Here is a 25,264-nt window from a genome sequence, read left to right as displayed (position 1 = left end):
AGGACTCGGCGGGCGAAACGGGTTGCGTGGTCCTCGTCGACAGTTCGAGCAAGTTGGCTCATCTTGCGGCGGTGTCGGACACCATCGTAGGTGTTGGTACAGCGACGCTATTTGTGGATCGTGTCTTTCGACGAAATGGACTTCTGGGGTCAATTGTCACTGATAGAGACCCACGCTTCACTGGGAAGTTTTGGTCGATGATTTTCAAGTTGCTGGGCACCAAACCGGATAGGTCAACAGCGGTTCATCCGCAGACCGAGGGTCAAGCTGAGCGAGTAAATTGCGTCATTGAAAACGTCCTTCGCAGGGTCGGCGCTGAGGCGCCGAGGCGCTGGAGCACCATGCTGCCACTTGTAGAGTCCGCTCTGCACAATGCGGTGCATGCGTCTACCGTCTACACGCCGCTCTACGTGAACGAACTCGTTCATCCTCGCGTCCCGCTGACGTTGCCATCACATGGCTCAGGCTTGGTGTAGGGGGAATAGCCGAGCGGCTAGCTGATTTCAAACCCTTTCACCGTAAGTAAAGATTTCCAAGACTTCCTGTCTACCAGACTGAGTGTCTTACGAGACATGCAGAAATTTTATACAGAAGGGAGAAGCAGAAGAAATGTTGAAACTTTGAGGTCGGAGACCTGATTTTATTACATGTTGAAAACCTTCCTACACATGCGGTTTTTGCTGTAGTTAAGACGAAGACCCGTCCATGTTTTATCGGATATTTTAAGGTTGTGGCCAAGCGTGGCCTTGCGTATACGCTAAATATTCCGAGATGGGTGCAAACCCACCCGGTACTTAATGAAGACTTGGTCAAGCCGTACCGGGATCCGGTACAAGCGAACGCGGAAGAAATGAAGCCGAGGCGCTCGGCCACCCAGAGGTTGGATCAGCAGCTGGTTCTAAGCACGGAGTGCAACAATTTTCGTTTTCAATGGCGTTAGACGCTCCAACGTTGCACGAAGTGACGCATTCGTCTGCTTGAAGGCGAAGAGCCGCTCCGACAAAGCACGATAGTCCTCAACGTGAGACGGCCGTTGCATAACGTGCTCAAAGCTCTCTAGGCCTTCTACGCAGCGGTATGCAGCCCAGCATGACGCTCAGCAGAGTCCCGATCGCGACGGACCTCGTCCTCAAGAGCTCGAACAGCATCGCGAGTCACCGGACCTTTCGTCGCCGTCCGCCACCAACTCTTCCCGAAGAGAACTGTGGTGTCCACTATCACGTGGATCGTCTTGTGGGTTGATGTCGTCGCCAGGATCCAACCCAGTATCTTGTGAAGTGACGGGATACCCGAATCCGGAGAACTCGGCGGAGTTTGAAGTGCCACTTCGGCAAGACTGCCCAGACGTCGTGGACGCTTATGATCAGAAGGATCATGGCGTTCCGCGTCGTCATACGTTCCGCGTTTCTCGGCAACAGCCAGGGAAGCCGAAGGGCAATGAGCTAAGTTCAAGCTATGGCCCTGAGCTGCTGCGGTCGCAAACTCACCTGTGTGAAATACGATAGAGCTTGTGGTGCGTGATGGATCAACTCATAAGTTGCAGGGCGACAATCCAAAGGAAGTTGGCGACGCGTCTTGAGTTTGGCAAATTTCAAGCCAAAGATAGTGTTATACACGCGCGTCCATATCCCTGTGGTTCAACTGTAAGTTGTGCAGCGAGGAAAGATTCCGGTACCGCTGCATCCATCGCTCAAAGAGCTCCTCATCATCTGCAGCGGTTCCACTAGGGACGAATACTACAGGAATTATCCGCATCGCGGGTACAGGAGCACCTCCTTTTTGAGCTCGAAGTCGAGCGCGGTACCTATCCATTGGGATTTTTTGAGGTGCCAACAAGCGAGCTCGGAGAACTTTTTGCTGATCAAGCTCAGCTTGTGTAGTGGCCGGGGGTCCGACTACGTAGACGCCTAGCGATCGAGTGATCGCGTCTTTCACACTAGTAGCAGGATCCGCCTAGCGGAAGCCGTATTCACACGAGAGTCTAGGACCGAACGTGGATACGAGCGCATGAGAGCCTCCAGCCGTTGCCCCTGTGCCTCGTTGAGTCGATTGGCAATAATACCACTTTCTCCAGAACCCGAGAGGTCGGGGATCGGACACGGTGTCCGCAAGGTTCGAGCTGAGCTCACGTCGCGCCGTTGGTGCACCTTATCCTCTTCGTCTTCATATGCTGGGAAAGGAGTATTCGATTCGTAGACGACTTCCTCCAACTCCTCGACGAGAAAAATCCGACGCCCATGGTGGGCGCGGTGTGTGTCGCCCGGTTGTCAAGGGCTTGGGATGAGCTTACCAAAAGACGATGAACGGGTGCCATCGGAACCAGCGAGGCTGGGTGTTTATCGTAGTGCTCCTTGAGCGGAGAATGTTTAAAGATGGTCCTATGGACATAATGGTGTTCTCAAACATGCGAGCCTCGTATGAGGCGACAAATAAATGTGAATTGTGGGTATTCGCAATGTTGATGGGGGAGGTGGAAGTAGGCTACATGTACCTAGGGTGTAATGGGGTCACACGTACCTTGATTGAACAGGGGTGCGACCGTACAAGATGTGGATTACAGAAGTCGGTGTAATCACACAATGGTTTGGCTACACCATTACAAGAAGCCACTACGTGGCGGGATTGCCAGTCGTTATGCATATTAATTAGTTCTACTATTTAATCAGGAAAACCAAGGTATGAGCTATAGGTGGTTCCGCCGCAAATAAAACAGATAAATACAGTTTAAATTTGTATTGGTAGATTTTTAGGAAGTCTTGGAGGTAGCGGATTGCGATCCGCTACAATCGTACTGATCCTGGAAAAGAACGAAAGGTCGGTGACCTTAGTACGCCGATATCTTCCGCTGTAGGTGTTCTCGCAGAGCATTTTACGTAGCCTGAAAACGCGTCTAAGCGCGCGCTGATCGCTTCAGTTCCTTGCAAAGCGAGGTAGTGCACGCCCTCAGGGCCAAGCAGAGACATCTGCTTTTTAAGCCTGCCTTGCATGCCCCGGGGCAAATAGGATTACTACTCCATCATCCCATAGGATCAGTCGTAACGACCTAGGTGTAAATTGACTGTAAGTGTTACCAAGTGTGGGGGCTGCCGTAGCTCTTTCACTTTGAGGAAGCATGGTTAAGATCGGCGACTTTCGCTCTAAACCTAGAACCAGTAAAGGTATAGCGGATCGCAATCCGCTTACTTCAAGAGTAGCTACGAGCTTAACCGAAGGCTAATTAATTCTTCCGTTCAAAATGTAAACTGTATTGCTGGGTATTATCTGCAGCAATGCCGCCAATATTTAAATCTATAGGTTTCCTATCTATAAAACATAATTAAATGAATAACTCCTGGCTACGTACTAACTTGTTGTCCGAGGAAGCTTTGATTTTTATAGTCTACGTTTACAAACGAACATAGACCGAATTTATGCGCTTTTACAAGGAGCGGCCTTCAAAGTAAGTACAGTAAAACCTGTCTAAATTAAACATGTTGGGACTGGGGGACAGCATTTAATTTAGAGAGGGTTTTAAACAAGGGAGGGTAGCATAATTATCAAAAATTCCCTAACTCAGGCTGGGTATATTTAAACAGCACCATTCCCAAAGAGCCCTACACGTGTTTTTCCTTGACTAAAACATCGAAACAGTTGAAATGTAACAAATACATTGCCCAGCAATGGGTCCACGTGGAGCTGAGCACACAACCATGTCAGACAAGATACGTATTGCACTGTGTCAACACAAGGATACGTCAGACTTTTTGTTTCTACGTACGCTATATATGGGTCCATATCTTTTGTTCAATTTAGAGAGGGTTTTAAATTAAACAGGTTTAATTTAGACAGGTTCTGTAAAGCTATATCTTGGCTCTGCAAAGTAGAGAAAACTTATATTTCTAATTAACTTTATCTAGTCTAATACCATATATACAAGCCAACTACTTTTCATAGTATAACGATTTTTTTTCCCGACGTGCGGCTAGCAGCCAACGTGCTTTGCTTTTCGGAGCTCCGTATACATATTACACATTTTCCAGTACTTCTGAAAATTCAAAACTACGTAAGTTTTATGTGAATTGTGGGTTGCACCAAATGTATGAGGTTTGAGCACACAAGATTACAGTACTTGCCCCGTTAGATGCGCCATTGCTTCGTTCATCATTTACTATACGCTCATTGTTTTGTGATAATGACTGCACTAATTCTCAAGTTAAATAAACATGTATTTTTTGAAAATACGGTTACAAAAGCCTAAAATTACAGCTCTAAGCACAGTTGGACATGAGTAAAATTGCGCAAGCGTCCAAGGTAATGTGGCACGTGGTGGACGCCAAGGGACAAGTGCTAGGTCGCTTGGCCTCTCAGCTGGCTCCTATTCTGCGTGGCAAGCACAAACCAACGTACGCACCCAATGCTGACTGTGGCGATTATGTGGTGGTGATCAACGCTAAAGATATTGTGCTCACGGGCAACAAGTGGAACAATAAGTTATATCGTTGGCACACTGGCCACCCTGGTGGACTCAAGCAGCGCACAGCCAAGGAACTTCTCGAGCGCAAACCTGAACAAGTGTTGCGCAAGGCCGTCTATGGCATGCTGCCCCGCAACAGGATGCGCGCTCTCCAAGACAAGAAGCTCAAGATCTTTATGGGCGAAACACACGACTTTGTCAAAGAGGTGGGAGAGAATCCCGTCATTTATTAAAATCCCACAACGCGTTTAAATACCAAAGACAGGATTGTAAGCAAAGAGAGGAGATATGACTATATCTGGTCTTGTAATAATGATGCATCCGAATCGTTCGTTGGTGTCTCTTGCTGCAATAAAAGATTTTGTTCTTTTTCTTCATGCATTTGCAGATCCTGTTGAGGCTCAAATGGTAAGAACTGACGGAGCAGGTCATCACGAGAGCTCATAGCATCAATCAGAGCTTTGACGTCGACGAATTCCGACTGATTTACAATAAATTGTGCGACAATCTTTCCACATTAAACCCACGAATGATTAGATATTAGATACACAAGGTCTGTTTCGATAACTTCGTACCTCTGCGATGACGTGTGGCGGGCACCATCGCCAGGCGTTTGGGAGCGCATTGAGGCGAGATGGCAACGCTGCAATTATTTCCACAACCACGACATAGGGAAGAAGACCAGAGTCGTTGTAGGTTTGAGCAATTAATGCGCTTTCAAGACTATCCCTTTGACGAGGATTGAGAAGTAGGTCATGAGATACCTCCACACAAGGCGGTGGAATTGGGATAGGTAGAGGCAGCAATCTTTTGTTCCCGTCAATACGAACCATCGTGTCTTCAGGTAATTCACTTGTTACGGGAAAGCGCTTGACTACTTCAGGCTACAGCAAAACATAACAACATGAATTAATTAGTATCAATAAAACAATCGTCGACGGATCACATACGCTGATATCAATGTACAATGGGAGGGCAACTTCACGTTCAATAGCAGCACGAACGTATTCAATCACTGCAGCAATAGCTATCTCTTCTTGATCCTTTCGTTTCTCGAGCACGTCTCGCAGAGTAGATTCAATTGATTTCATTGACTTCGTAATCTCATTGCATGCTTTTTCAGATGACTCCCGTAGAAACTGTACTCGTCGCTCCATTGCTTTGCATTCATATTTGAGTCCATTCAACAAGTTGGCCATACAGAAATCACCATTAATTTGTTGGTCAGCAGCTTCACTCTCTACATCTTGTGAAGTTGCAGCATTCGCAATCGGAGCAATAGCTTCCATCCACGAGCTACAAAGCTTAAGAACGTGCGTATACTCGGCCAATAATTCAGTCATTGTTAAGGAATCTGCTGGCGCATTTACAATCGTAGCGGTGACATTCGTTGAGGGCACAACGGCAGGAGCAGAGGCCTTCGCCTTGCCTTTCGAGGATGTTTTATCTGCTGCAACGGGTGGTGATGCATTTTTAATCAAAAGATCATCCACTGAATTGCGATACACGGTGCAAGGCGACTCCAAGCGAGATCGGTAACTTTGCCACAACTCGACAATGCTTTTCAGCTGAGACCGATTTGAACTCGCAACGTAGTGACCATCAAGAAGAACATGAACAGATACTTGAAAGCGATCACGTTCTGCTTGGAGAGCCATTTGATAAATCACAGCAACTTGTTGGCACATGTCTTCGACCCATTTATCGTCAATCATACTATCGAGCTCCTCATTATTCTCTTTAACTTTGGCCTCAACTAAAGTCACTAAATTATCCTGAAAAATATCTGTACGTGCATGCAATTCCACCTTTGTAAATTCTTCAAAGCGCATCTCATCAATTACTTCGTTAAACGAAGATTGAAATTCATTAACGATCAACTGCTTCTTATCAGGACGTCGGACAAACTCACAAAATTTACATATTATTTGTTGCATGCGATCGGTCACACGATGTCGCTGTTTGCGAAGCATGGAAAAACTCGCTTTTACTGTTGATACATACTCCATCTCCATATTATTCCATATCGCCGATAAAACTTGGGCAGATGCTAGTGAGAGTCCACCGGGAAGTTTGCTCTTTGTCACAAAGTTACACACTTTTTCTCCGTTGACCCAGCATCGTGCGGCGCCTATCGTAGCATCAAATTGACGCCTAGCTTCGTCTAGTTTCTTCCGAAGCTCCATAATCTCTTCTTTCTTGACTTTGGCTAACTCCGCCTCTGCTAAAGAAGCCTCAATTTTTGTCACTGTCGCATTAGTCTCGTAAATTTCTGTTTCGAAGACATTAAAGCGCTTTTGTCGTTCTTCCTCGGACAACATTAAAGCTTGTTCATCTGCTTCTTGCTTTTGCTGCTTCACCTCAGCTTTCCTTTGTCTATCTCTCAGAACTTGGTCAACGATTCTGGCAATGGCTTCGTGCATTTCGGCCATAGACATCTCGGCACAAGAAAGCTCACGCAATGTGTCAAATTTTCTGTACCAGGCCTTGTGGTCATGCTGAAACTCATCTTTCGCCCAGCAATGAAGCGACAAAAGCTCACTAGAGTATGTGCTTGGATTGACATGACGTAAGCAATGACGTGCCGTCGATTTATCCGGCGGTGGATCGAATACTAAATGATACTTGTCTCCAGTTGCGCAGTCCTCAACTCTTCCCAAACATCTGTCCAAAACAGCATTGGTCGGAACCTCAATGTGTAAAGCCAGATCGATACCGGATTTACCATGAAAAAAGGCTGAAGACAACGGAGGTCTAGGTCGACCCAAAGCGATAGCAGACATAAATTGATATGGTGATTCAGGAGCAGCCACATCCATATCTCCTGTAAGGCATTGATCCAGATATTGATCATGTTGTAAAGTTGCAGGCAGATCATGCATTACCCATCCGGCTTTATCATACCGTACGTGGTCTTGCATATCATTCTTCTTGATTGCTTCAATCACAACGCGGCTGTAAAGCTCCGGAGGAAGTTCCTTTCCATTGATAAGAAAACCATTTATTTGATCACCGAGCTCACTTGAGCTTTGAATAGCGTCGAAAATGAATTCATGGACTGATATCACGACCAAATTATGCGATTCACATAAGAGCTTCGCTAAAGTCGCCTTACCGGAACAAGGAGGGCCAAAGACAAGAATTCGAAGTTCTTGACGAGGTTTTATTGCTGGCCGAACGGGATCGCCAAGGCTTAACTCAGCACTAGATCCGTCGAAGGTGCATTTCTCCTGAATAATGTCGGCTGCAGAGACTGGCGAGAGACGCGAAATCCACCGTAAAGCTTTCACTTCTTCTCCAAGCACAAAATGATCCTCGATAATTTCGGTCGCCCCAGGAAAAAGTGTGTCTTCATTCCTCGTAGATGAAAGAGGTATTTGTTCCAAGATTGTCGGAAGTGGTTGGAATCGCGACAGATATTCATCTAGTTCATGACTATCCAGTGACGTATCTTCGCCGAATGCTTCAACGGCGAACCAAGGAATCAAATCTTCGAAACTCAAACCGTTAGCGAATTGAAATTTATACTCATCCCATGTTTCTAACGTCAAAAACATGTCAGAGTCCCGAAGATGCAAAGTTTCTTCTCGCTTTTTTGCAATAAATAGCACAAACTTAATCAAATCATCCACAATCAAACTTGAAATTTGCTCACTTGCAAATCGGCTTGCAGCGTTAATAGAAGCCTGAACGTCACTTCGTTGTACGATCTGCATCTCGATATCATCTTCAAATTGATGAATTATACTGCGGTAATAGCATGCATCACGATCAATCGTAGCCAACAAGTCCAACTCTTGCTGTTTCACATACTCTCGATTCCGAACAAGCCTATTTTCAATAGCTACATCCGTGTACGCGAGAATGCAATTTATTTCACTGTTTTGACTTTTTTCGCTATTTGTAGGTTGAAGCACCAACTGTTTCGATAAACTCGCTTCACGAGTGGTCTGTAGTCGATTTTGAGATAAAGCACACTCTTGGAGAAACCGCTGCCTTCTTAGAGCTAGATCTTTCCTGCGTTTTTCACGTTGCTGCCGCTGGTGCTTAATGACATCTGCTGCGATTGCCGTCTCAGACGGATTTGGTTGTACTTCTCTTTCATTCATCGCAAAATTCGGTGTCAGATGTTTCTCCTTCTCAAATGCTGTGTTGAGCGCTGTGGTAAGTGACCGCAGGCCAAATCCTTTCGACTTGCGCGGACTAATATTGCAACCCGACATTACGGTTCTCAATTCACCTATTGTCTGTATAAAATCGATGTCTTATAAGTACATCCGTAAAAGAACGAACAAGTTGTGAGCAAAGTCGAGCAATACGTACATCAAATTCGTTAAGATCACAGCACACCTTTCGGCGCAAGCTAGCAGCAAGAGATTTCTACGGACACCGACATTTGCAGCGGTCAGAAAATATCAGCACGCAAAAATTTGAATATCACACGCCTCCTCTTCCTGCCGTTTATTCGTCAACTGCCGAAAGAATGCATCTTGCCGTTGCTCGCGAGCATTCTTTTTCTGCAACGCCATTTTCCACGATGCCTTGTCCATCTCCCCTATAGCTTGCTGAATGTAGCTGTTATGTAGGAAGGCACGATGCCTTCTCTCTGCTATTGTTGCCTCCAAATACTCCTTCTGCTCAGCAAGTCTCGCCAGATTGGCTCTTTGATTCTTCTTATCCTCTTCAATTTGATCCCTGCAACACCGATTTCAAAAAAGCGTCAAACCACTGCAATCAAGTACAATCCATTCTCATTACTCTTCTTGTTGCAGCGACTTGATTGACCGAACACGACGTCGAATTGTTTGCTTAAATATCCGGGACATGTTCATATCATACGTTGATTTAGCAAGCTTCTCTGGCCGATTATGCAGAGGAATAATCCCCGTCCGCTCCATCAACCTTGTAGAGATACCAGGTGCTCTGCTAACTCGAGCAGCAGCCATCTTGATCTGGTACAAAAGATTTGCAGCTACGTCCTTCTTCTTGTTCATAATACCGGCGGCCACATTCGCATCAAATTTAACATTGAGGCGGCATAATGTAGGCTCTAAAAGACAAAAGTTGATGACCTTGGCGTCAGCACTAGAGTTGCGTACAAAGTCAGCGAGATTGTGTTGTTGGTTAAGGCGATATAGCAGTTCACCAAGCAAGTAACCGTTTGCAAAGTCTATTTCGATGTTAATTACGTGCGTTGACAGCTGCAGCTCATGATTGAGCCAGCGTAGTAGCTGCTCCGCCATCACTTACGAGTGTTTAATGTTCGGATCCCAAAAGACGCCTTACGTTGAAGTTTGATCATGTCGTCCACATATTTAAACTTACACTAAAGCTACGTGAGGTCTAGAAGAAAGAAAGCTTTTCCTAAGTAGCTCACAAATCGTGTGTGAGGCGGAAAAGAGCGCTGAAAGTTTTATGCATGAACCGCATAGCCTTAATCGTGTACACCAGCCTTCATAACGCTCATACGCCCAAGGACTGTTTGAATGCTTGCCGAGGAAATGTCCAGTGTAGAATACAGTTTGCTAATGCCAACCCTACTCCTGTATTTGTCCTTAAATAATCATTTGCGCTTATAATGAGAATCGTGTGGCGGCTACTATGCCGTTGGCATGCGCAACATCGAACGTCATCAAACCACAATCTCAGTAACTATATGCCGAGGCTCTGTAGTATATAGTGGACGTGTTCTTTTTCATGGCAAAAGGAGACTCGGCCGATCGCATCTGAGACCCTGCAAAAAGCAATACTTTCTTTTTTATGACGCACTGAACTGGAACCCAGAATTATTTCTACTGGTCATTTCGAAAGAGCTTACGGTGTGAGTTACAACTTGCAAGTAGCTTGATTATCGTCTTGACCTCAGCTAAGTACCCTATCTGTGCACATCGTATTTTGCTGCATGACTCGCAGCTTTCCTTGGCAACAAGAGACAACAATGGCAACCTGCAAAAAGACGCCAAAGAAGAGGCTGTCGTATACCGGTAGCGTGTCTGAGGAAGATAACCCCAGTCTTTCTGCTGAGGACGAAGAAGTGGACGAAACGTTTGTGGCGTTGCAGAAGCTGTTAAAAGCGCTTAATCGCTCGAAGCGCTCGAATCAAGGCAGCCACAGTAGCAGCAACGGTAGCTACCTAGGTAGCAACAGCAGTGCTCAAGTAGCGCCGGTTAATGATATCGCGAATCAGACGCGCATGTCACGTGACGAATTGCTTGAAAGCCGGCGACAAGAGCGCGAATGTTTTCGTCGATCACTTTTTGCGAAGAACAATGTGAGGCATCACACACATCGTCGTCGTACATTACCAGCCAATTATTTCTCTGAAGAGGATGAGGAAGAAGAGGTCATGGCGCCTTCGGTGGAGAGCACAATTTCGAATCGATTTATGAACGGTTCTTTTTCGGCTTTCAATGTTCACGTGATTTCGCGTGATCGGTGGAGGACAGAGGATTGTGTTTTTGAGCGCTTGCCGATTGTCATGCTGCCAAAGAGTGGGAAGCATGCAATTCCAACTGACAATAAGAAGATTTACGTCGTGCAGACTGACGAATATATTGATCTGCGTGACTCGCTTGTCAGAAATATGCCTAATGGATCTTCTACCATGCACTATCTAACACCGCCCCGCTCGACGTGGTACATGCAGATGCATGATTTTGAGGCACTAAAGTGCTAAAATTCTATTTTGTTCTATCGCCTCGAGCTGCCTCTTGTGTAAGTGGTGGTTTGGGGATTAAAGGCACATATTGTGCTATCCAAGAAATACGTTAAGGAAAGCGAACGGAAGCTTTCCACAGATCACCTCACCGCAGCGACTTCACTAAATTTTCTAAAAAGGCCATGTACTCTTATTTATCAGAAATGTCGAGCATGTTGCCAGCTGTATGTAGCTAGAACTATTCTTCAAATCATATGTTCTCAGAGACTAAATACTCTAGTGTCAATACTTATATATTATATAATTTAAAACCTGTCGTTACTAGGCGTGAGCATGGAACGGATTTCTTCGTACGTGACGAAGAAGACAATGCACCAAGGTGCCTTGCGCATCCAGTTGGGAATGAATCCCTTGTAGAAAGCGCCTGCACCACCTTCAAGAAAGGTTTTGTGCATGCAATCTATCATACCCTTGTAAAGAAGCCCTTTGCCTTTCACATCGGTCGGCTGGCTCATGAGACGCGTCTTTACCACATCAATTCTATCCACATCAACAAGATAAGACAATTTCGAAGATTTGTAGGTAAGATGCCTCGAAAGACTTACGGATTAGAAGCGGACGCGCCGGCTAAACCAGCCACACAACTCGCACCAGTATGTGCAAGGACACCCTCTTTCAGTAATCCAGACGAAATGAGCAGCTCCTTGCTATGATCGTAAGTGCCCAATTCAGCAGCGTTCACGACGAAGCCACGCTTGATGTTAGGCGACATACCACGCAGGAACCCACGGAAACCTTCCCTCTTGTAAATGACGCTGAAGGCGTCTCCAACACCACTGTACAGCTTGCCGGAGCGGTTTGCCTGCATTCGTACCTTGATGACGTCTACACTAAAACACCAAATCAGATATTCGTCAAACTCCTGATTATGGGCCAGCTCAGTGAAAGAGAGAAATCTCAACGCACGGGTTGGCAATGCTGATCCCAATAGCTCCTGCACAACCACCGGCTAAAAATTTGTTCATGAACGACACTTCACCATTCGCACAGTGGTGCACACTGGCTCCAAAGGTATTGCGCAGTGGTTCGTAGAGCACCATGCAGATACTCGTATACGAAACTTGACGCAGCAAAGCAGGAGTGGCTCCATTCCATAGTGCACTGAGACCTTCATGCTTGATCATTGTCTGTATAGTATGGAGCATGCCTGTGTAGTGCGTCACCGCTTTACTTCCTGACGCGGATCCAGAGCGTTGTGACTGCAGACGCACCTTAGTGATGTCAATAGGCAGCGTCAATAGCTCAGCGGTGGCTGATGCTGCACCGCCACTAAGAAGACGCGACCACTGCGGTTCGACTCGTGCTCTCACTTGAAGTGAATCCTCCTTTTTTGCTCTTGCTTTTGTCGTCATGACTTATATAAGATAGTTTTGGGCAAAGAACAACGTAAATGAGGTCGGGCGCAGACAAGTCGTTAAGATCTAGCCAGCGGACCTGAGTCTCTTCGAACGTACAGTTTCTGTTTATGCATACAATTGTTAGTCCTGTCCGACGTTTCTAAATGCATCATCTACTTTTGTATACCTTTCCAATTATCGGGTATTTGTATAACTCTTGCACGAGCCCTACAGCACTTGTGACAGTGCACTAGAAACGCCTCTTTCGGGTTTTAGCGTTCGTTGCAGACATCATTTCTATGAATAAAGAAAAAGCCTAAAATCTGGTATCCCGATGATTAGTAGCCCAGAAGTGGCATTTTAAACACGTACAGTACCAATCGACTTCCACAAGCAGCTAGCTGACTCAAGAAGTAGAAGAGGTGCGCCGAGCAATGATTTTCTTGATTCTGGTTGTGCGAGGATACGTGGCAAAAAGGGGTGACACCAAGTCTTCATGGCCCTTATACACACGTGCTACAAAGGTAATTACAATGAGAGGCAATATCGATTTAGAAGTTGGAGCAAAACTTTAAAGATATCTTAATTCGGCTCTTATTTACAAACTCTAACCTTCTGTAAAAAAACTGTGCAAGATACAATATTACGATAGTACAATTTTTAATCTACGTTTTGTGTACTTGTGAATGAGTGTTCGTAACTACCGAAGTATTAGTGCTTACGATGATTATGATTTACTGAAAGCCCACCCGTACCATTAACCTTCCTCCGTGAGTGGGCTTTCAGCCTCACGTCAAGCAATATAAAGAAGACTTTATTATTGGATAGTAAAGCGAACTTTTGTTTAAATAGCACTACTTGAATCATATGTCACTTTCTTAATAAAGCAGATCAAACGAAGTGGACCGTTATAAGAAAAGCATCTGAAGTTTCCGCTCAGGAGCGTTCAGATCCATTCTTTACGCGTTTATGTTTTGGGCTTTTAGCCTAGAAACTTGCTGTGTAAGATATATGGAAATCCCGTTGCATGGGGACCCCGTTGCATTTGGGAGCACTTGCAGTTGATTTCTTGACTAAGTCGTGAAAGGACTATATCCTGTGTAAAGATGGTGCACGAGCTGTCTATTACAAGTCTCCCGGGCAACAAGACACTCTTCGGAAGATCATGACTTTTGTTGGTCCCAAAGAGATCGAGGGGTTGGCGGTCGAGGGGCCAGAAGCGATAACTGCTCTCGTGAAGGCGCACATCAGCTATGATGAAAAGCGCTGGCGGGACATTTTAAGCCGCCTGATTTGGGTGTTGCTGGTGGTAACGATAACACCCACCGTAAGGTCGCTAATATTGAGCATCCGGCATTTCGAGGAGAAACTGTAACGGGGATTGCCATTCCGCGTACACACACACTTACTGAGGGAGACTTGAATCAGTTGACACACGTCATCGCGTGTTGCTCACATTCTGCGGTCCGCTGATTTCAATGCAAGAGGAGAAGGGTGAAGTGACATTTATTATGGCCAATAACCTCCCTAAACCGATAAGTGCTTCTAAATTCTGATATAATATAATTGAGGGATATACAACTATACGAAGTCTACAGTTAATGTTAACCACACATACAAGTATGTGGTTCGCACAACATGTGTATCTGTGTCGGGCCCATTACAAAACCAGAACAACTTTTTGCATCGGATGAGGGAAACTGAGATCCACATGAATCTGGCCATGTTTTAGACGCTGTGTATTCGGTAGGAGGCCATGCTTCAGACTGGGCACTAACCTTTAGCCCCTCAGTGGACGAGGCGTATACGATGCCTTCCTAGTTCTTGTCAACTAATCAAGATAAGTGCATATGCTGCAAAGATAATAGACATTTTCGACTGGTCAGTGCATCTATCTTTAAAAACCTTGAAGAATAGGCTTGGCGTGGCTTGTCTGACTGCATGCACAAATACTGTGCAATCTGCTTCGACATGAGACGAGCCTTCGCTAATCTCCTTGAGAAAATTTCAAACGTTGGTGATGTGTTGCAGAAGAGGCGATCTTTAAGGCTATGAAAAACTCATCCGCGCCCCGATTCTGGCTTTCGAAAATCCATTTCGGCCGCCTGCGACACTTCAGAAGTTGTGTCTTGCTCAAAAAGATGTCGATGGACATCAACACATGATCGCGTTTGAATCTCGCCACCTGAACGCTGCATTAAGTACATACTCTATTCACGACTGTGGGCACTTGCAACAAAGTAATCCCTCGCTCAGAGCTCCCTGCTCCGCAGAAAACCATTTGTGTTCTATACAAACTATGAGTCGTTCTGCACAGCGACGTCGCAAACATACATCTTGCTGAGAACAGCAAGACGGTTATCGAGTTGCCGATGAGGCAAGGTGTACATAGGGATGGCTTTATGTGGTGGTAAAAGCGCTTTTGCGTCGCTTCGACGATGAATTGTTTTATGTATCAAAGAAGTCACAAATTGAAAAGGCGCAATGTATAGCGAACGCAAGTGCCTTATTTAGGAGTCAAGTCGATAAAGCGTAATCTGAATTCTCAGATTTCGTTATATTGAGGCGCACGTAGCATGCCAACACTTCTATATCTTATCCCAAGGCTAGCTGCATATTGCCCTGACCTGCATGGTATGCAGCCTGTAATGATTCCGGACGATAAGGATATCGAAGTACGGATACTATACGAGGTAATTCATAGGTGGTCATCTCAGATGAGAAGAGACATATATATTTGTAGGCCAACATCTATAAGTACGAAAGTACAATTGTAGGTACTTGTGTCATAAGTATATGTGTTAGATCCTCCCAGCATGCGGCTGCACCTATCGCTAGCCTGCAGACTGTTGGCAGTCCATAAGTATGGACGTTTTTCAAAAGATTCGCCGTGTCATCCTGGAGTGTGGTCGTTATAGAATGTACGATCGATCGATCAGCTCGCTAAGGTCAGTGATTTCGCAACTGGTGAGATTACATCCAAGCTTTTCCTATACAAAGCTTTTTGCAACCATGTTTTGCCAACATGTTCTGCCGACGATCATTTTGTCGGATCGAATTTCGTGCTTTCCACCAAAGTTTGGCAAATATTGTTCAAGACGCTCGCACCATATTTAATATGTCAACTGCAGACCATCCAAAATTATATGGCCAGATTGAAAGCGGTAACTGCAATGCGGAGGACGTATTACGAAACACTTGCGTAGAGTAACGTGTTGCTGGAGCAAGATACTCCCTTGCATTGAATTTGCGTTAAATGTTGGACTGCATGCCTCTAAAGGTCTTGCTTCTTTTCACATAAATGGTTTGGGCACCCCCATATGCATCTAACACCGCCACAAAGTGGCCCTGTCACAGTGGTGAAAGCAGATGAAAATAAAAAAATATACGCCTGACTTCACTTTATGACAATGTAAATTCTTTTATCTCAATGAGAGGGATCAGCGTGTACGGGGTACGCGGCGTAATGGCCGAGTACAAATATAACTAGAAGCAACACGCTGATGACACAGGCAAAGAAACAAAAACGCAATTGCATATGCGTTGGGGCGAAAAAAAATTAAATGCAACTAATCTACCTACACATCTAGTATAATTTTAAAGTCCTGTAGCTCACAGCCGCAGCAAAAAAGAAATGATTTATGCATTTTACTTGATTCAAATGCGAGTACTCTTTGTTATACGGGGGCATACCGAAGCCATAATATGATCCGCCCCATTGGAGACAGACCAGTGCCTGTACAATTTCATTTAGCCAAGCGACTATCTGCCACACCGTAACAAGACCGTTCCGCACCGCGGAACGTGGCTCAAGTCATGCAATGCAATGACATAGCAGAAAAAACTGAAAGTTGACTCATTTCAGCGCGCCGAAATTCTCATAGGGGGCCGACGCCGCAACAACTGAGGGAGATCACGAGTACCAGCTGTTGGAATTGGACGTTCACCGGCATTAGTCCATGATCGACGGGTGTTCCATTATTGTGCGGGGTGTATGATGGGCCAACGGGGACACAAGGGATATTATCAAAAAGCCACGCAAATTTATGGAAAGACCTCGCGCGATTGCCCTGGTACCGTGCTACGCTTTCAACATGGCGCACTCTCAGCCTTTACTTCAAGAAAAGTAAGACAGGGTCGCATGTCGCAGCGCACCACTCTCTATCGTGTGGAGATTAACATTGTGGCTAGTATGACCATCTTACCCTAAACCCTAAACCCTTAACGTCGTAAATCATAACAGCTATCACTTAGAGACTAGTGGGTCTGGAGGTGAAAGCTATAGCATCCGTGTCAAGATTTGTACTATGCAAAACCAAGCATGAGACGACGCCCTAGGCAGACGTTCGGTTCGCTAAAGCCGGCTTGTAAAGTCTTCTGCGGCGTGGTCTCCTCGCTTAGTAAGCAAATTAAATCTAGTTTTAAGCAGCACACTTGCCAGCTTTAAGTACCCAAATACATCCCTCTTGGACAGTACAGGTTTCCTCAACCTCTGCCCTGCTATATGCTCAGGCGATATTATTACTTTTGGGTTGGTAAAGGTGTCGCTGAGCAACATACCCGAGCTCGATTCGACCTGCCTAGGCGTATCAGAGCTCCACTCTAGTGTGGTGAACAACTCCGGACATTGTACTGCCGTAATCAGGACAAAAAATATCACATCGCTTGCGCATGCAGATGAGCAAGCTAGGCTTTGAGAGCCAAGCTCAATTTGTTATCAACAGACCGAACTTTCTCATAATCTTCGCGACGGGCGTCACAACACTTCCCGCCGATGAACAAAACCATGGGGTTTATAACGCATGCAGAAAGTAGACTGAGCTCAGTAAGCGTCTTCTCCCAGGGTGGACGACTAGGCCTGCGTAATTAAGTGAGGATTATGTGCTTGGTCACGAAATGTCTACTCACTGCATTTGCTTTCATCAATAAATATCTTGGTTTCATCACCGAGAATTGCTTTCGCAGTGATAGTGGCGAAAACGGAGGATTTTGCGCAGACTCATCGTGCCATATGATTTAGCGTTTGGGTTATAGGTTGCTATCTGGAAAAGGTACAGTAAATGCTAAAGTTTGTGCTAGAATTCAAGCACGGTAAATATGCAGCGGGGTGTCTGGCTTTTGCTTAAAGGAAGCTAAGCAAGGTCGCCGACTTTACGTTATATACTAGAGCCAGCGCGAATGTAGCGGATCGCAATCCGCTGCCTTCAGAGTACCCAAAACCTTAACCCGAGACTGATACACTCTTCCGTTCAAAATCTAGACTGTATTTCTTTTGTTTGATTTGCGGTATCCCCGCCTATATTTAAATCTATATGTCTAAATTAATATGCATAACTACTAGCAGTCCCGCCACGTAGTGCCTTCTTGTCAGGTGTAGCCACATCATTGTGTGATCTCTCCATATTTTGTGAATCACCCTTTCATACCAGGGTACGTGTAACCCCGTTACAAGATACTTGTAGAGCGACAATGTTTGCATTGTTTTGAAAAAGATAAAAGAATTTTGAGCGCCATGGACAGTATAGGAGGGTTTAACGGAATGAGTCTGTGCTCTTGTGTACCCAACCCTTAAGTTTTTGGCTCAGTTGTATCGGATACAATATTATACAATAGTACAAAATGTCACCGGTGGTTTTCTGCGTGCAGATTATAAGAAAACGTTTTACGCAAGAGTAATTCATAATTTGTTGTTTTTAGATTAACGAGGAGCACTAAAGTTTCTAGTGGCCGGAAAAGTGGTTAGTGAATGCAATGTAGACCCGTTCTTCGTTCAATAATAATCATTGACCCTTCTGTGTGATGTGTACAGCAGCCCCGTTGCACTTAAAAGCACCGAAATTCGACGAGTAATGCTTACTCGTAGAATTAAAGACTTTATCGTTTGCGAGTACAAAATATAACTGATCACTAGTCTGCCTTTGTTACAACAAGTTAAGCAAAATAAGCGTCTTACTTTGGTTGGTTTTATCTGAATATCACTCTTGGCTTAAGAGTCGGAAGTGGCAATCTCTTGCTGAAGGAAGTTTCTCGGCTCTGGGAATGCGCTGGTTAAACACCTCCAGGAACGCGGAGCACTATCGGCTTCCACCTTAAACTGCTTATTTCTAGTCACCAGCTAATTGAGGGTTGAAACAGAGAAATCTCTTTCCGAACAAAAAACGTCGAGATGGCAATGAATTTTGCAAGCTATACGCAAAGCTTCTTCGCACGAGCGATTATCAAGGAGAAGGTGGTGCTTAAAAATGCGCACGTTTGATCGATACTTTCATTAGCGATTCATTTCTTTTTGAGAGGTGTTGGATATAGAAATGTTTTGAGTATCCACAACGCCTGACCTGATCGCTCATCTGTACAGAGGGACGGAATCTCTGTGTTAAAATACTATATCAACGAAAAAAGTGGCAAAATACGGCTGAAGGCAGTAGCGGCTTTATTTTTATAAAATATAAAGTACCGATGGCGATCCCACCGAGACCGACCGAGTCTACTTAACTTTTTTTCAAGGATGCGGTGGGTGACACATTTAATTTGGAGTGCAAAATCCGTGCTACGAAGGCTATCTTGAATGTAGTGTTCGAGGGGCGATGAATCTTGCAAGGAATGAATGCATCATTGCTTTTGTGCATCATCGGGTGCAAGTGACTAAACAGTTCTTTTAAGTTTGTGATGAGGAGGCAATCATGCTTATGTCAAGTTCAAGGTGCATCTCTCTGGCTCTTAGCCGATTGTGATCGTTTGGATCATGCGTCGATGTCGTATATCTTCCGGATATTGTATTGATGTACAGCATTCATTGAGCGACGTGGACATGTTTTGACCAGATTCAACATGTGTTGCGTTACTCAAAGATCTCTAATGTAAGGGAGTTTATAACTCTCAAGTCGCTTTATATCAATGTGTGCGGTCGCACGTTAGTATTACGTGTCCTTCTCCTAAGGCTTGTCTAATCACAGCACTACTTTACTCGATACTGAGCGTTAGAGATTATAGTATAATGAGGCCCCCAGAATCATAATTCCGCTCGACATCCTTGAACGACCGTCACAGTACGGATCAGACATATAGTTCGATGAGTCTTATGTATTGGTGTCCCAACATGTATTAGTGGGTGAGAATCTATAGCCCTCGTTTAGAACGTGTCATCGGCTTTAATCCACAGCACATATGTCGGCTCTTTGGGTGCGCCTGCCGACTCCAACAGAGCGTTGCAGTCCATAAGTATAGACTTTTATTTTGGCGTGCCAAAAGACGCATCTATTAGAAAGAGTTGCGAGCTGTTGTGTAAGATGTTCATCTTGCTGCTGTCAGCGATACTGTCACCGGTGAGGATACAGCAAAGCAGTTCCCGACATTTTGGATTGGCTTGCCGTTGGTCATTGCTGCGCATGAAAATCGCGCTAATCCATTAAATTTTGATAAACATTGCTTACGATGTTTAGGCTTGTACAACGCTTGATTTCCCCTGATTAATCGGTCAGACGGAAAGCGTGCGATTCGTGGCGGAAAATATTAGTGGATTCTCTTGTGTGGATAGACCGCGGTTTGGGAATAATATTTCCCCCAACTGATTAAGTGTTATCTAAATGATGGTAACAATTTTTTTAGGTTAATTTATGTAATATAAAGGTTCGGTGAGCCTTCAAGCCCCTTCGACGCAGCCACAAAGTGACTCTCGCTCCGATGAAAGAAAAGCCTTTCAATTCGATTCAATACGTCTTGTTCTTCAAAGCAAAATTCAGATTATATTGAAGAGCATCGCGCGTCAAGTGCAGGACACCACGGATGTGCCAATGTAAAAACATAGAACAGAGGCAGAATAGTCATGAATACGAAGCGTGCGCGTTGATTCTATACAATACGGCTATCAAATGTTTGATTCGAAGTGTCTGCGGTTTAAGACAAAGTAGTAATCCGCTACTTCAAACTGCTCAGGATCTTAGAAGGATCTTTTACGCTCTAGGAGTTATATTGATCGTACAAACATCTTCAGTGCTCTACGTGAGCTTGCTTAAGCCATATCATGATTCCATTTCTGCATATAACTCGAATGTGAAGTGCTCGTAAAGAAGGATCAACGTCTCAAACAATCTCAAAAGAGCGGTAACACAGCTCGGATACTCATGAAGTACTCCGTACTATAACGTTGGTCAGAGCGCGTCTCCAAAACTAACTCATGTCAGTATCGGTCGTGCGCCGGGACTCAAAGAGAGTCATCGTGTCTCAATTACCGAGCCAGTCTCGAAAAAGCTTTTTTCAGGCTTCCACTTTGAGTACGGGGTGGCTCGCCTTTACGCAAAACATTGGTGGGCTGGCCGGCTGACTAGGGCTGTAACCAGTACCTGATGAAGGAATCTGATGAAGAAAAAGGAAAACTTTCTAATTTAGAAACTCATGGTATTTTTAAGTCCTAGTTTGACAAGATTGCATGACGCCGATACCGCGTACGACTTAGCGGACCCATAACAATTATTTTCCGCAGAAGAGAAAGTGTACCCAGCGACACGCTGCTCGTATTAGCAAAAAGGCTCGATCCTTGTGAATAGTTCAAGACTGGGTGAACATTTGTACCAGCAGGCCCCATGTGATGATCAGATCGGTGATTGCTAGAATTTTGAGGCGGTATGCGTTTATCTAACCCATGCTTTACCGAAACTGGTGCAGATATATAACGTGTGTGCGGTTACTTAGTGCAGTAGCTGACTAAGCCATGTTTTGCACTTTGCCGGCGCACAGTATCAGAGGTAGGAGTGTACGGATTTACCCGATCGCTGTTGTTCTAGGCTCGACGGTATTTTTTTCAAAAAATACCAGTTAGAGGGGGACTGCAGGTTTTTGAGTGCTGTTTTGTTTTGATGATGTTATGCCCCGAAAAGATTTTTTACTGTATTGTTGGATATAGCAAAGACCATCTCGAGTGTAGGACTTAGCTGCGTATTCAGCACGCTATCAATTTATAGGAATTTTAAGCCGCAGTACCGCTAAGCGAAGTGGAAGTCTGATCCGCAAGATTCATAAACCAATGCATTGAGCATATAAAGCCGTCGAGGTTCTCGTCTCTGAGTTATATCACTTTAAGGTGATTTTGCCTTAATCCTAGCAAATAAAAAGCTAATTAAGATTAAGACACATCACTTCACATTTCTGCAAGGCAGGCATTCTTAGACAATATACAGATCACTTGCATAGCTGCCCGAAGGTGCTCGACAAAAGTAGCTTTACCTCTCATGATTATATAGATCTAGTGCGACACAGCTCATCCGATGCAAATTTATAGATGAATGAGTATTCTTAAGCATTTTCTCGAAATAGATTTTTTTAAGGTACCCCTCTTTTATCTCATCACTTGTATATGTTCTTACATATTTTGTTTCGAATGTTTGGGATAGCAGAAATTACTTCTTTTGAACTGCCTGAGACTATCAAACACTGCCTGGTGGTTGAATATATTTTTTGAATAAAGAGCAAAGAAATGTGCGCATCATTACAGTCATACGAGTGCTCTCAGATCTGACTATTCCATGGCTTCTTGCTTATTGTCTTAAAGATGCTGTCCTTTTGCGTTTTATTGTAAAATGAAAAACGATATGTGCTGGCCCTCAGAATAAGTAAAGCAAAAATATGTATTTGACTGCCGTATCGGTTTGAATATCAGCGTGGTGATCTTGAATGACAATGATTAAAAGGATTTACTTTTTCATTTTAAGTCTGATTGGGATTTCGAAAACTGCCAAGTACGTTCCACGAAAGATGCAAGATTGTATACATCTGCTTCGGTGTACCGTTACATCGTGACAAGTCTAGTCTATCTAATATTACATCGATGGCTGTCCCTACTTCTCATGACAAGAACCACCTGCATTTCCCCTTCAGATCGTGGTACTAAGCCGCTCGTCCTCACCTTCACGCAATTAATTCTGGAAAAACCACAAATTGTTTCCCTGAAACCAATATCTGACGACTCCAACTTACTGCTATGACTATCTATCTCCCTTCCGGGCATTGCTCAAGCAACTGACAAATATAGTTACTGATTGTTTCTGATAGTCATATGTGCGAAGCCACTTATACCCCAGATCTATGCTCGCGCTGAATGTTTTCAGCTTTTAAGCAAAGTTGAATTCATGCTTTTTCAAAGGAGCATTAGTAGAAAAGATTATTGTACACACTTTATTTGCCTTCGAGTCGATATGTAGTTCATAGCGTTCCAGCCAGCCCGTACATCGGGTGAGATCGTATCTAGCAATCAGGTCAAGGACCAGGCAGCATTTTGCGCCATCAAAGTCGTCAATTTAATGAAAGCTAAAATAGGTATTCGACACATTACATGGACAGAAATGTCTCCGTCACAGAAGTCACGGATATTCAACTATATCCTCCACAAATTGCCTGCTTTTCCAAAAGTCATGTATTGCTTGTAACCTCACGGCACCCTAGGAACTATTGGAAAACTCAAATCTTGCAAAGTTTGAGACGTTGATGTTAACAACCGCCAATCCTATGCTGTAAGTCTCACCACTTTTAGGTGCGTTGATTTTCTTTGGGTCTAGTTTCCCTTGCTCCGGCCTCCATGAGTTACAATAGACCCGCTTTGTATCTAGTACGCAGCCGTGCGCCTACTTGGACACGACGTATTTCTTATATAAGCTTGTTGGTCAACCCTGCGGGGAAACTGACCCTTCGCGTCTCCCAACCAATAGAGTAAGAGACGTGCAAGATGTAAATGCTGGTCTGCTATCAACAAGAGCAAGATACCGCTCTCCTACAGATTGAAGTTACCAAACTTCACCGCCTCTCGCGCTATGGATGAGTTTCCACATCGCATGCACCATTTAACCCTTGTGACATGAATGTTGTGCTTCACCTTCAATGCGATACCTAATGCTTCATCAAACAATTTGGGTGGACGCGGAAGGTATTAGTGCAAGCCACATCTGTCCGGCAATTTTCGATTATGATGGTAAAATGTACCTATTGCAGAATAGGCCCATCCACCATCTCGGATATTGAAGCTCTCAGCTCCAAGATATAGTCCGCTGTATATTGCCGTATTAGAGGGTGACATGAGTGTTAATATCTCGCGGCACTCTACATTTGGCGGTGCGAATATTTACGAAACTTGTAGCTTAAATACTTTTCATGTCGGGGATGTCCCGTTAAACTACACATACTCTGGCACGGTTAATTACGATACCCAGTCGTTTCAACTCTCTTCCGGCCCTAAATCAGAGATGGCAACTTAAATCTGTTCTTTACCGTTCCGCTAGAAATACAATCTGGAACCACGACATCCAGTCGTTCTCTCTTGTGGCAATAGTGTTTCACTCTGGTGACCGTGATAAGCAGTCGAATTTTCTGACTTTCGACTCAATTTCGCCTCTGTCTTCCGAGCTTTGCTCGATCCATCTAAGAATACCATTCCGGCCAATCTCGTGTTATACAAGGAAGCTTCGTGCCTGTGCCGAAAATGTTTTTACCTTGGTAAAGGTGAAATCATAACTTGCTGGTACTCCACCAAAAGATAAATGGCTTCAAACTGTTTCAATTTCAAGTCTACCTATTTCTCATGGCGTTCCAGCTATGCCATACCTAAAATAATATCATGCCCCTAGATCCAGGCTTGTCAACATTTCAAGCTGTCAAGGCCCCAACATACTTCGAAGCTTAACATAGCTTTTGACACTTTCACCAGTGACCCCATCACAAGACGCACACATATCGTAACGTTTTTTGGCATCTCTACCTCCTCCGAGGTTTCTGAACTATTTTCGACGATTTAGAGGCGTATGCAACTACATGACACTCCTACTTTTGTCGCAACTTGTTACGACATCACAAAGCCCGGGACTAAATATCAACAGCCAACAACCCTGCATTGTGAGATTCACCTTTTTAAAAAAAGATTATCACTGGTAAGGCAAGAATATATCAATCACGACATTTATGAGGTAGAAGTGTTCTTAAGAACTCCCCAATCGGTCTCTTCGGACCCACTGGGACTTGTTGTGTTCAAGTGAAGCGTTCGTCGTCAGGCCGCGCATTGTCCTCGAAAAGCTCGGCATTGATTTTCAATTTGAATACGATACTAATCGCTACCACGAATGAGGTTTGGTGGACGCGGCCTGCCTTTGTGCGAGTTGCACACGTTCGCGTACCTTTTTATTTGAATGGTAAACGCTCTTCTTTTATGGGAGTGGATCGGACGCCATCGCAGTGATTAATCGTCTTATTTTCTCGATATAGGTTGCCGATCTTGCGCCACTCTTTACATGTTGACAAGAACTCTCAACGCACTTAATCATTTTTTTAGGCGATTTGAACAAGCCGCTGCATCTGTCGCCTCAGCTTTCTTTACATTTTGCATATTGGTACACGTCTCTCGGGCGTACTCTCTGGACGATCATGAACTCGAACATGATCCATATCACTCCATGTTATTGGTCTTCCAACTCGGCTCCGCGCGCAAAAATGATCACTTGCGTGCGCTTTGATCATGAGGTGCAACTTTAAGTTGTACGTAAAAGCACCACGTACCGAAATTTGTAAGGATGGTTCATCCTATAACATTGTGACGAGCCACCGTGCAATGTTGTCAGACTCAGCACATTATTAACGAGAAAGAATATTCTCTCGCAAATGGAGTAACCAGGGTAATTGTTGGGACTGTAAGCTTTCGTTTATTTCCTTCGTCAAACGTCATATCGATAAATATAATTCAGGGGTTATCTGCAAATAATTGTAAATTGATGAGATCAGTGA

The 25,264-nt window shown here is 44.6% G+C and overlaps 5 protein-coding genes across 5 annotated transcripts; 3 read left to right on the top strand and 2 right to left on the bottom strand.

Annotated features, from left to right (window-relative positions):
* Positions 1–4,263: 4,263 nt before the first annotated feature.
* On the top strand, positions 4,264–4,686 carry PHALS_13732 (ribosomal protein l13; the record flags this gene model as incomplete). Its single annotated transcript, XM_024729542.1, has 1 exon — positions 4,264–4,686. One exon carries the CDS (start codon positions 4,264–4,266, stop codon positions 4,684–4,686), a length of 423 nt encoding a protein of 140 aa, XP_024579909.1.
* Positions 4,687–4,745: 59 nt separating this feature from the next.
* On the bottom strand, positions 4,746–9,696 carry PHALS_13731 (Protein of unknown function DUF1042; the record flags this gene model as incomplete). The annotated part of the gene is made up of 8 exons (XM_024729541.1): positions 4,746–4,961; positions 5,029–5,337; positions 5,404–6,994; positions 7,069–7,117; positions 7,179–8,700; positions 8,777–8,833; positions 8,899–9,148; positions 9,212–9,696. 8 exons carry the CDS (start codon positions 9,694–9,696, stop codon positions 4,746–4,748), a joined length of 4,479 nt encoding a protein of 1,492 aa, XP_024579908.1.
* Positions 9,697–10,065: 369 nt separating this feature from the next.
* PHALS_13730 (uncharacterized protein) lies at positions 10,066–11,129 on the top strand (the record flags this gene model as incomplete). Its single annotated transcript, XM_024729540.1, has 2 exons — positions 10,066–10,274; positions 10,367–11,129. The coding sequence occupies 2 exons, from the start codon at positions 10,066–10,068 to the stop codon at positions 11,127–11,129; spliced, it is 972 nt and encodes a 323-aa protein (XP_024579907.1).
* Positions 11,130–11,416: 287 nt separating this feature from the next.
* Positions 11,417–13,375, bottom strand: PHALS_13729 (mitochondrial substrate carrier family protein; the record flags this gene model as incomplete). Its single annotated transcript, XM_024729539.1, has 7 exons — positions 11,417–11,651; positions 11,717–12,001; positions 12,078–12,298; positions 12,383–12,525; positions 12,606–12,630; positions 12,696–12,758; positions 13,301–13,375. 7 exons carry the CDS (start codon positions 13,373–13,375, stop codon positions 11,417–11,419), a joined length of 1,047 nt encoding a protein of 348 aa, XP_024579906.1.
* A 5,299-nt stretch (positions 13,376–18,674) lies between these two features.
* On the top strand, positions 18,675–18,950 carry PHALS_13728 (uncharacterized protein; the record flags this gene model as incomplete). The annotated part of the gene is made up of 2 exons (XM_024729538.1): positions 18,675–18,758; positions 18,864–18,950. The coding sequence occupies 2 exons, from the start codon at positions 18,675–18,677 to the stop codon at positions 18,948–18,950; spliced, it is 171 nt and encodes a 56-aa protein (XP_024579905.1).
* Between the last annotated feature and the right edge of the window lie 6,314 nt (positions 18,951–25,264).

The sequence above is a fragment of the Plasmopara halstedii genome (genome assembly GCF_900000015.1).
Source record: "Plasmopara halstedii genome assembly, contig: Scaffold_672, whole genome shotgun sequence".
NCBI classification, from domain to species: Eukaryota; Oomycota; class Peronosporomycetes; order Peronosporales; family Peronosporaceae; genus Plasmopara; species Plasmopara halstedii.
Note: the sequence above shows the minus strand (reverse complement) of the source record. Positions and strands in the feature narration are given on the sequence as shown.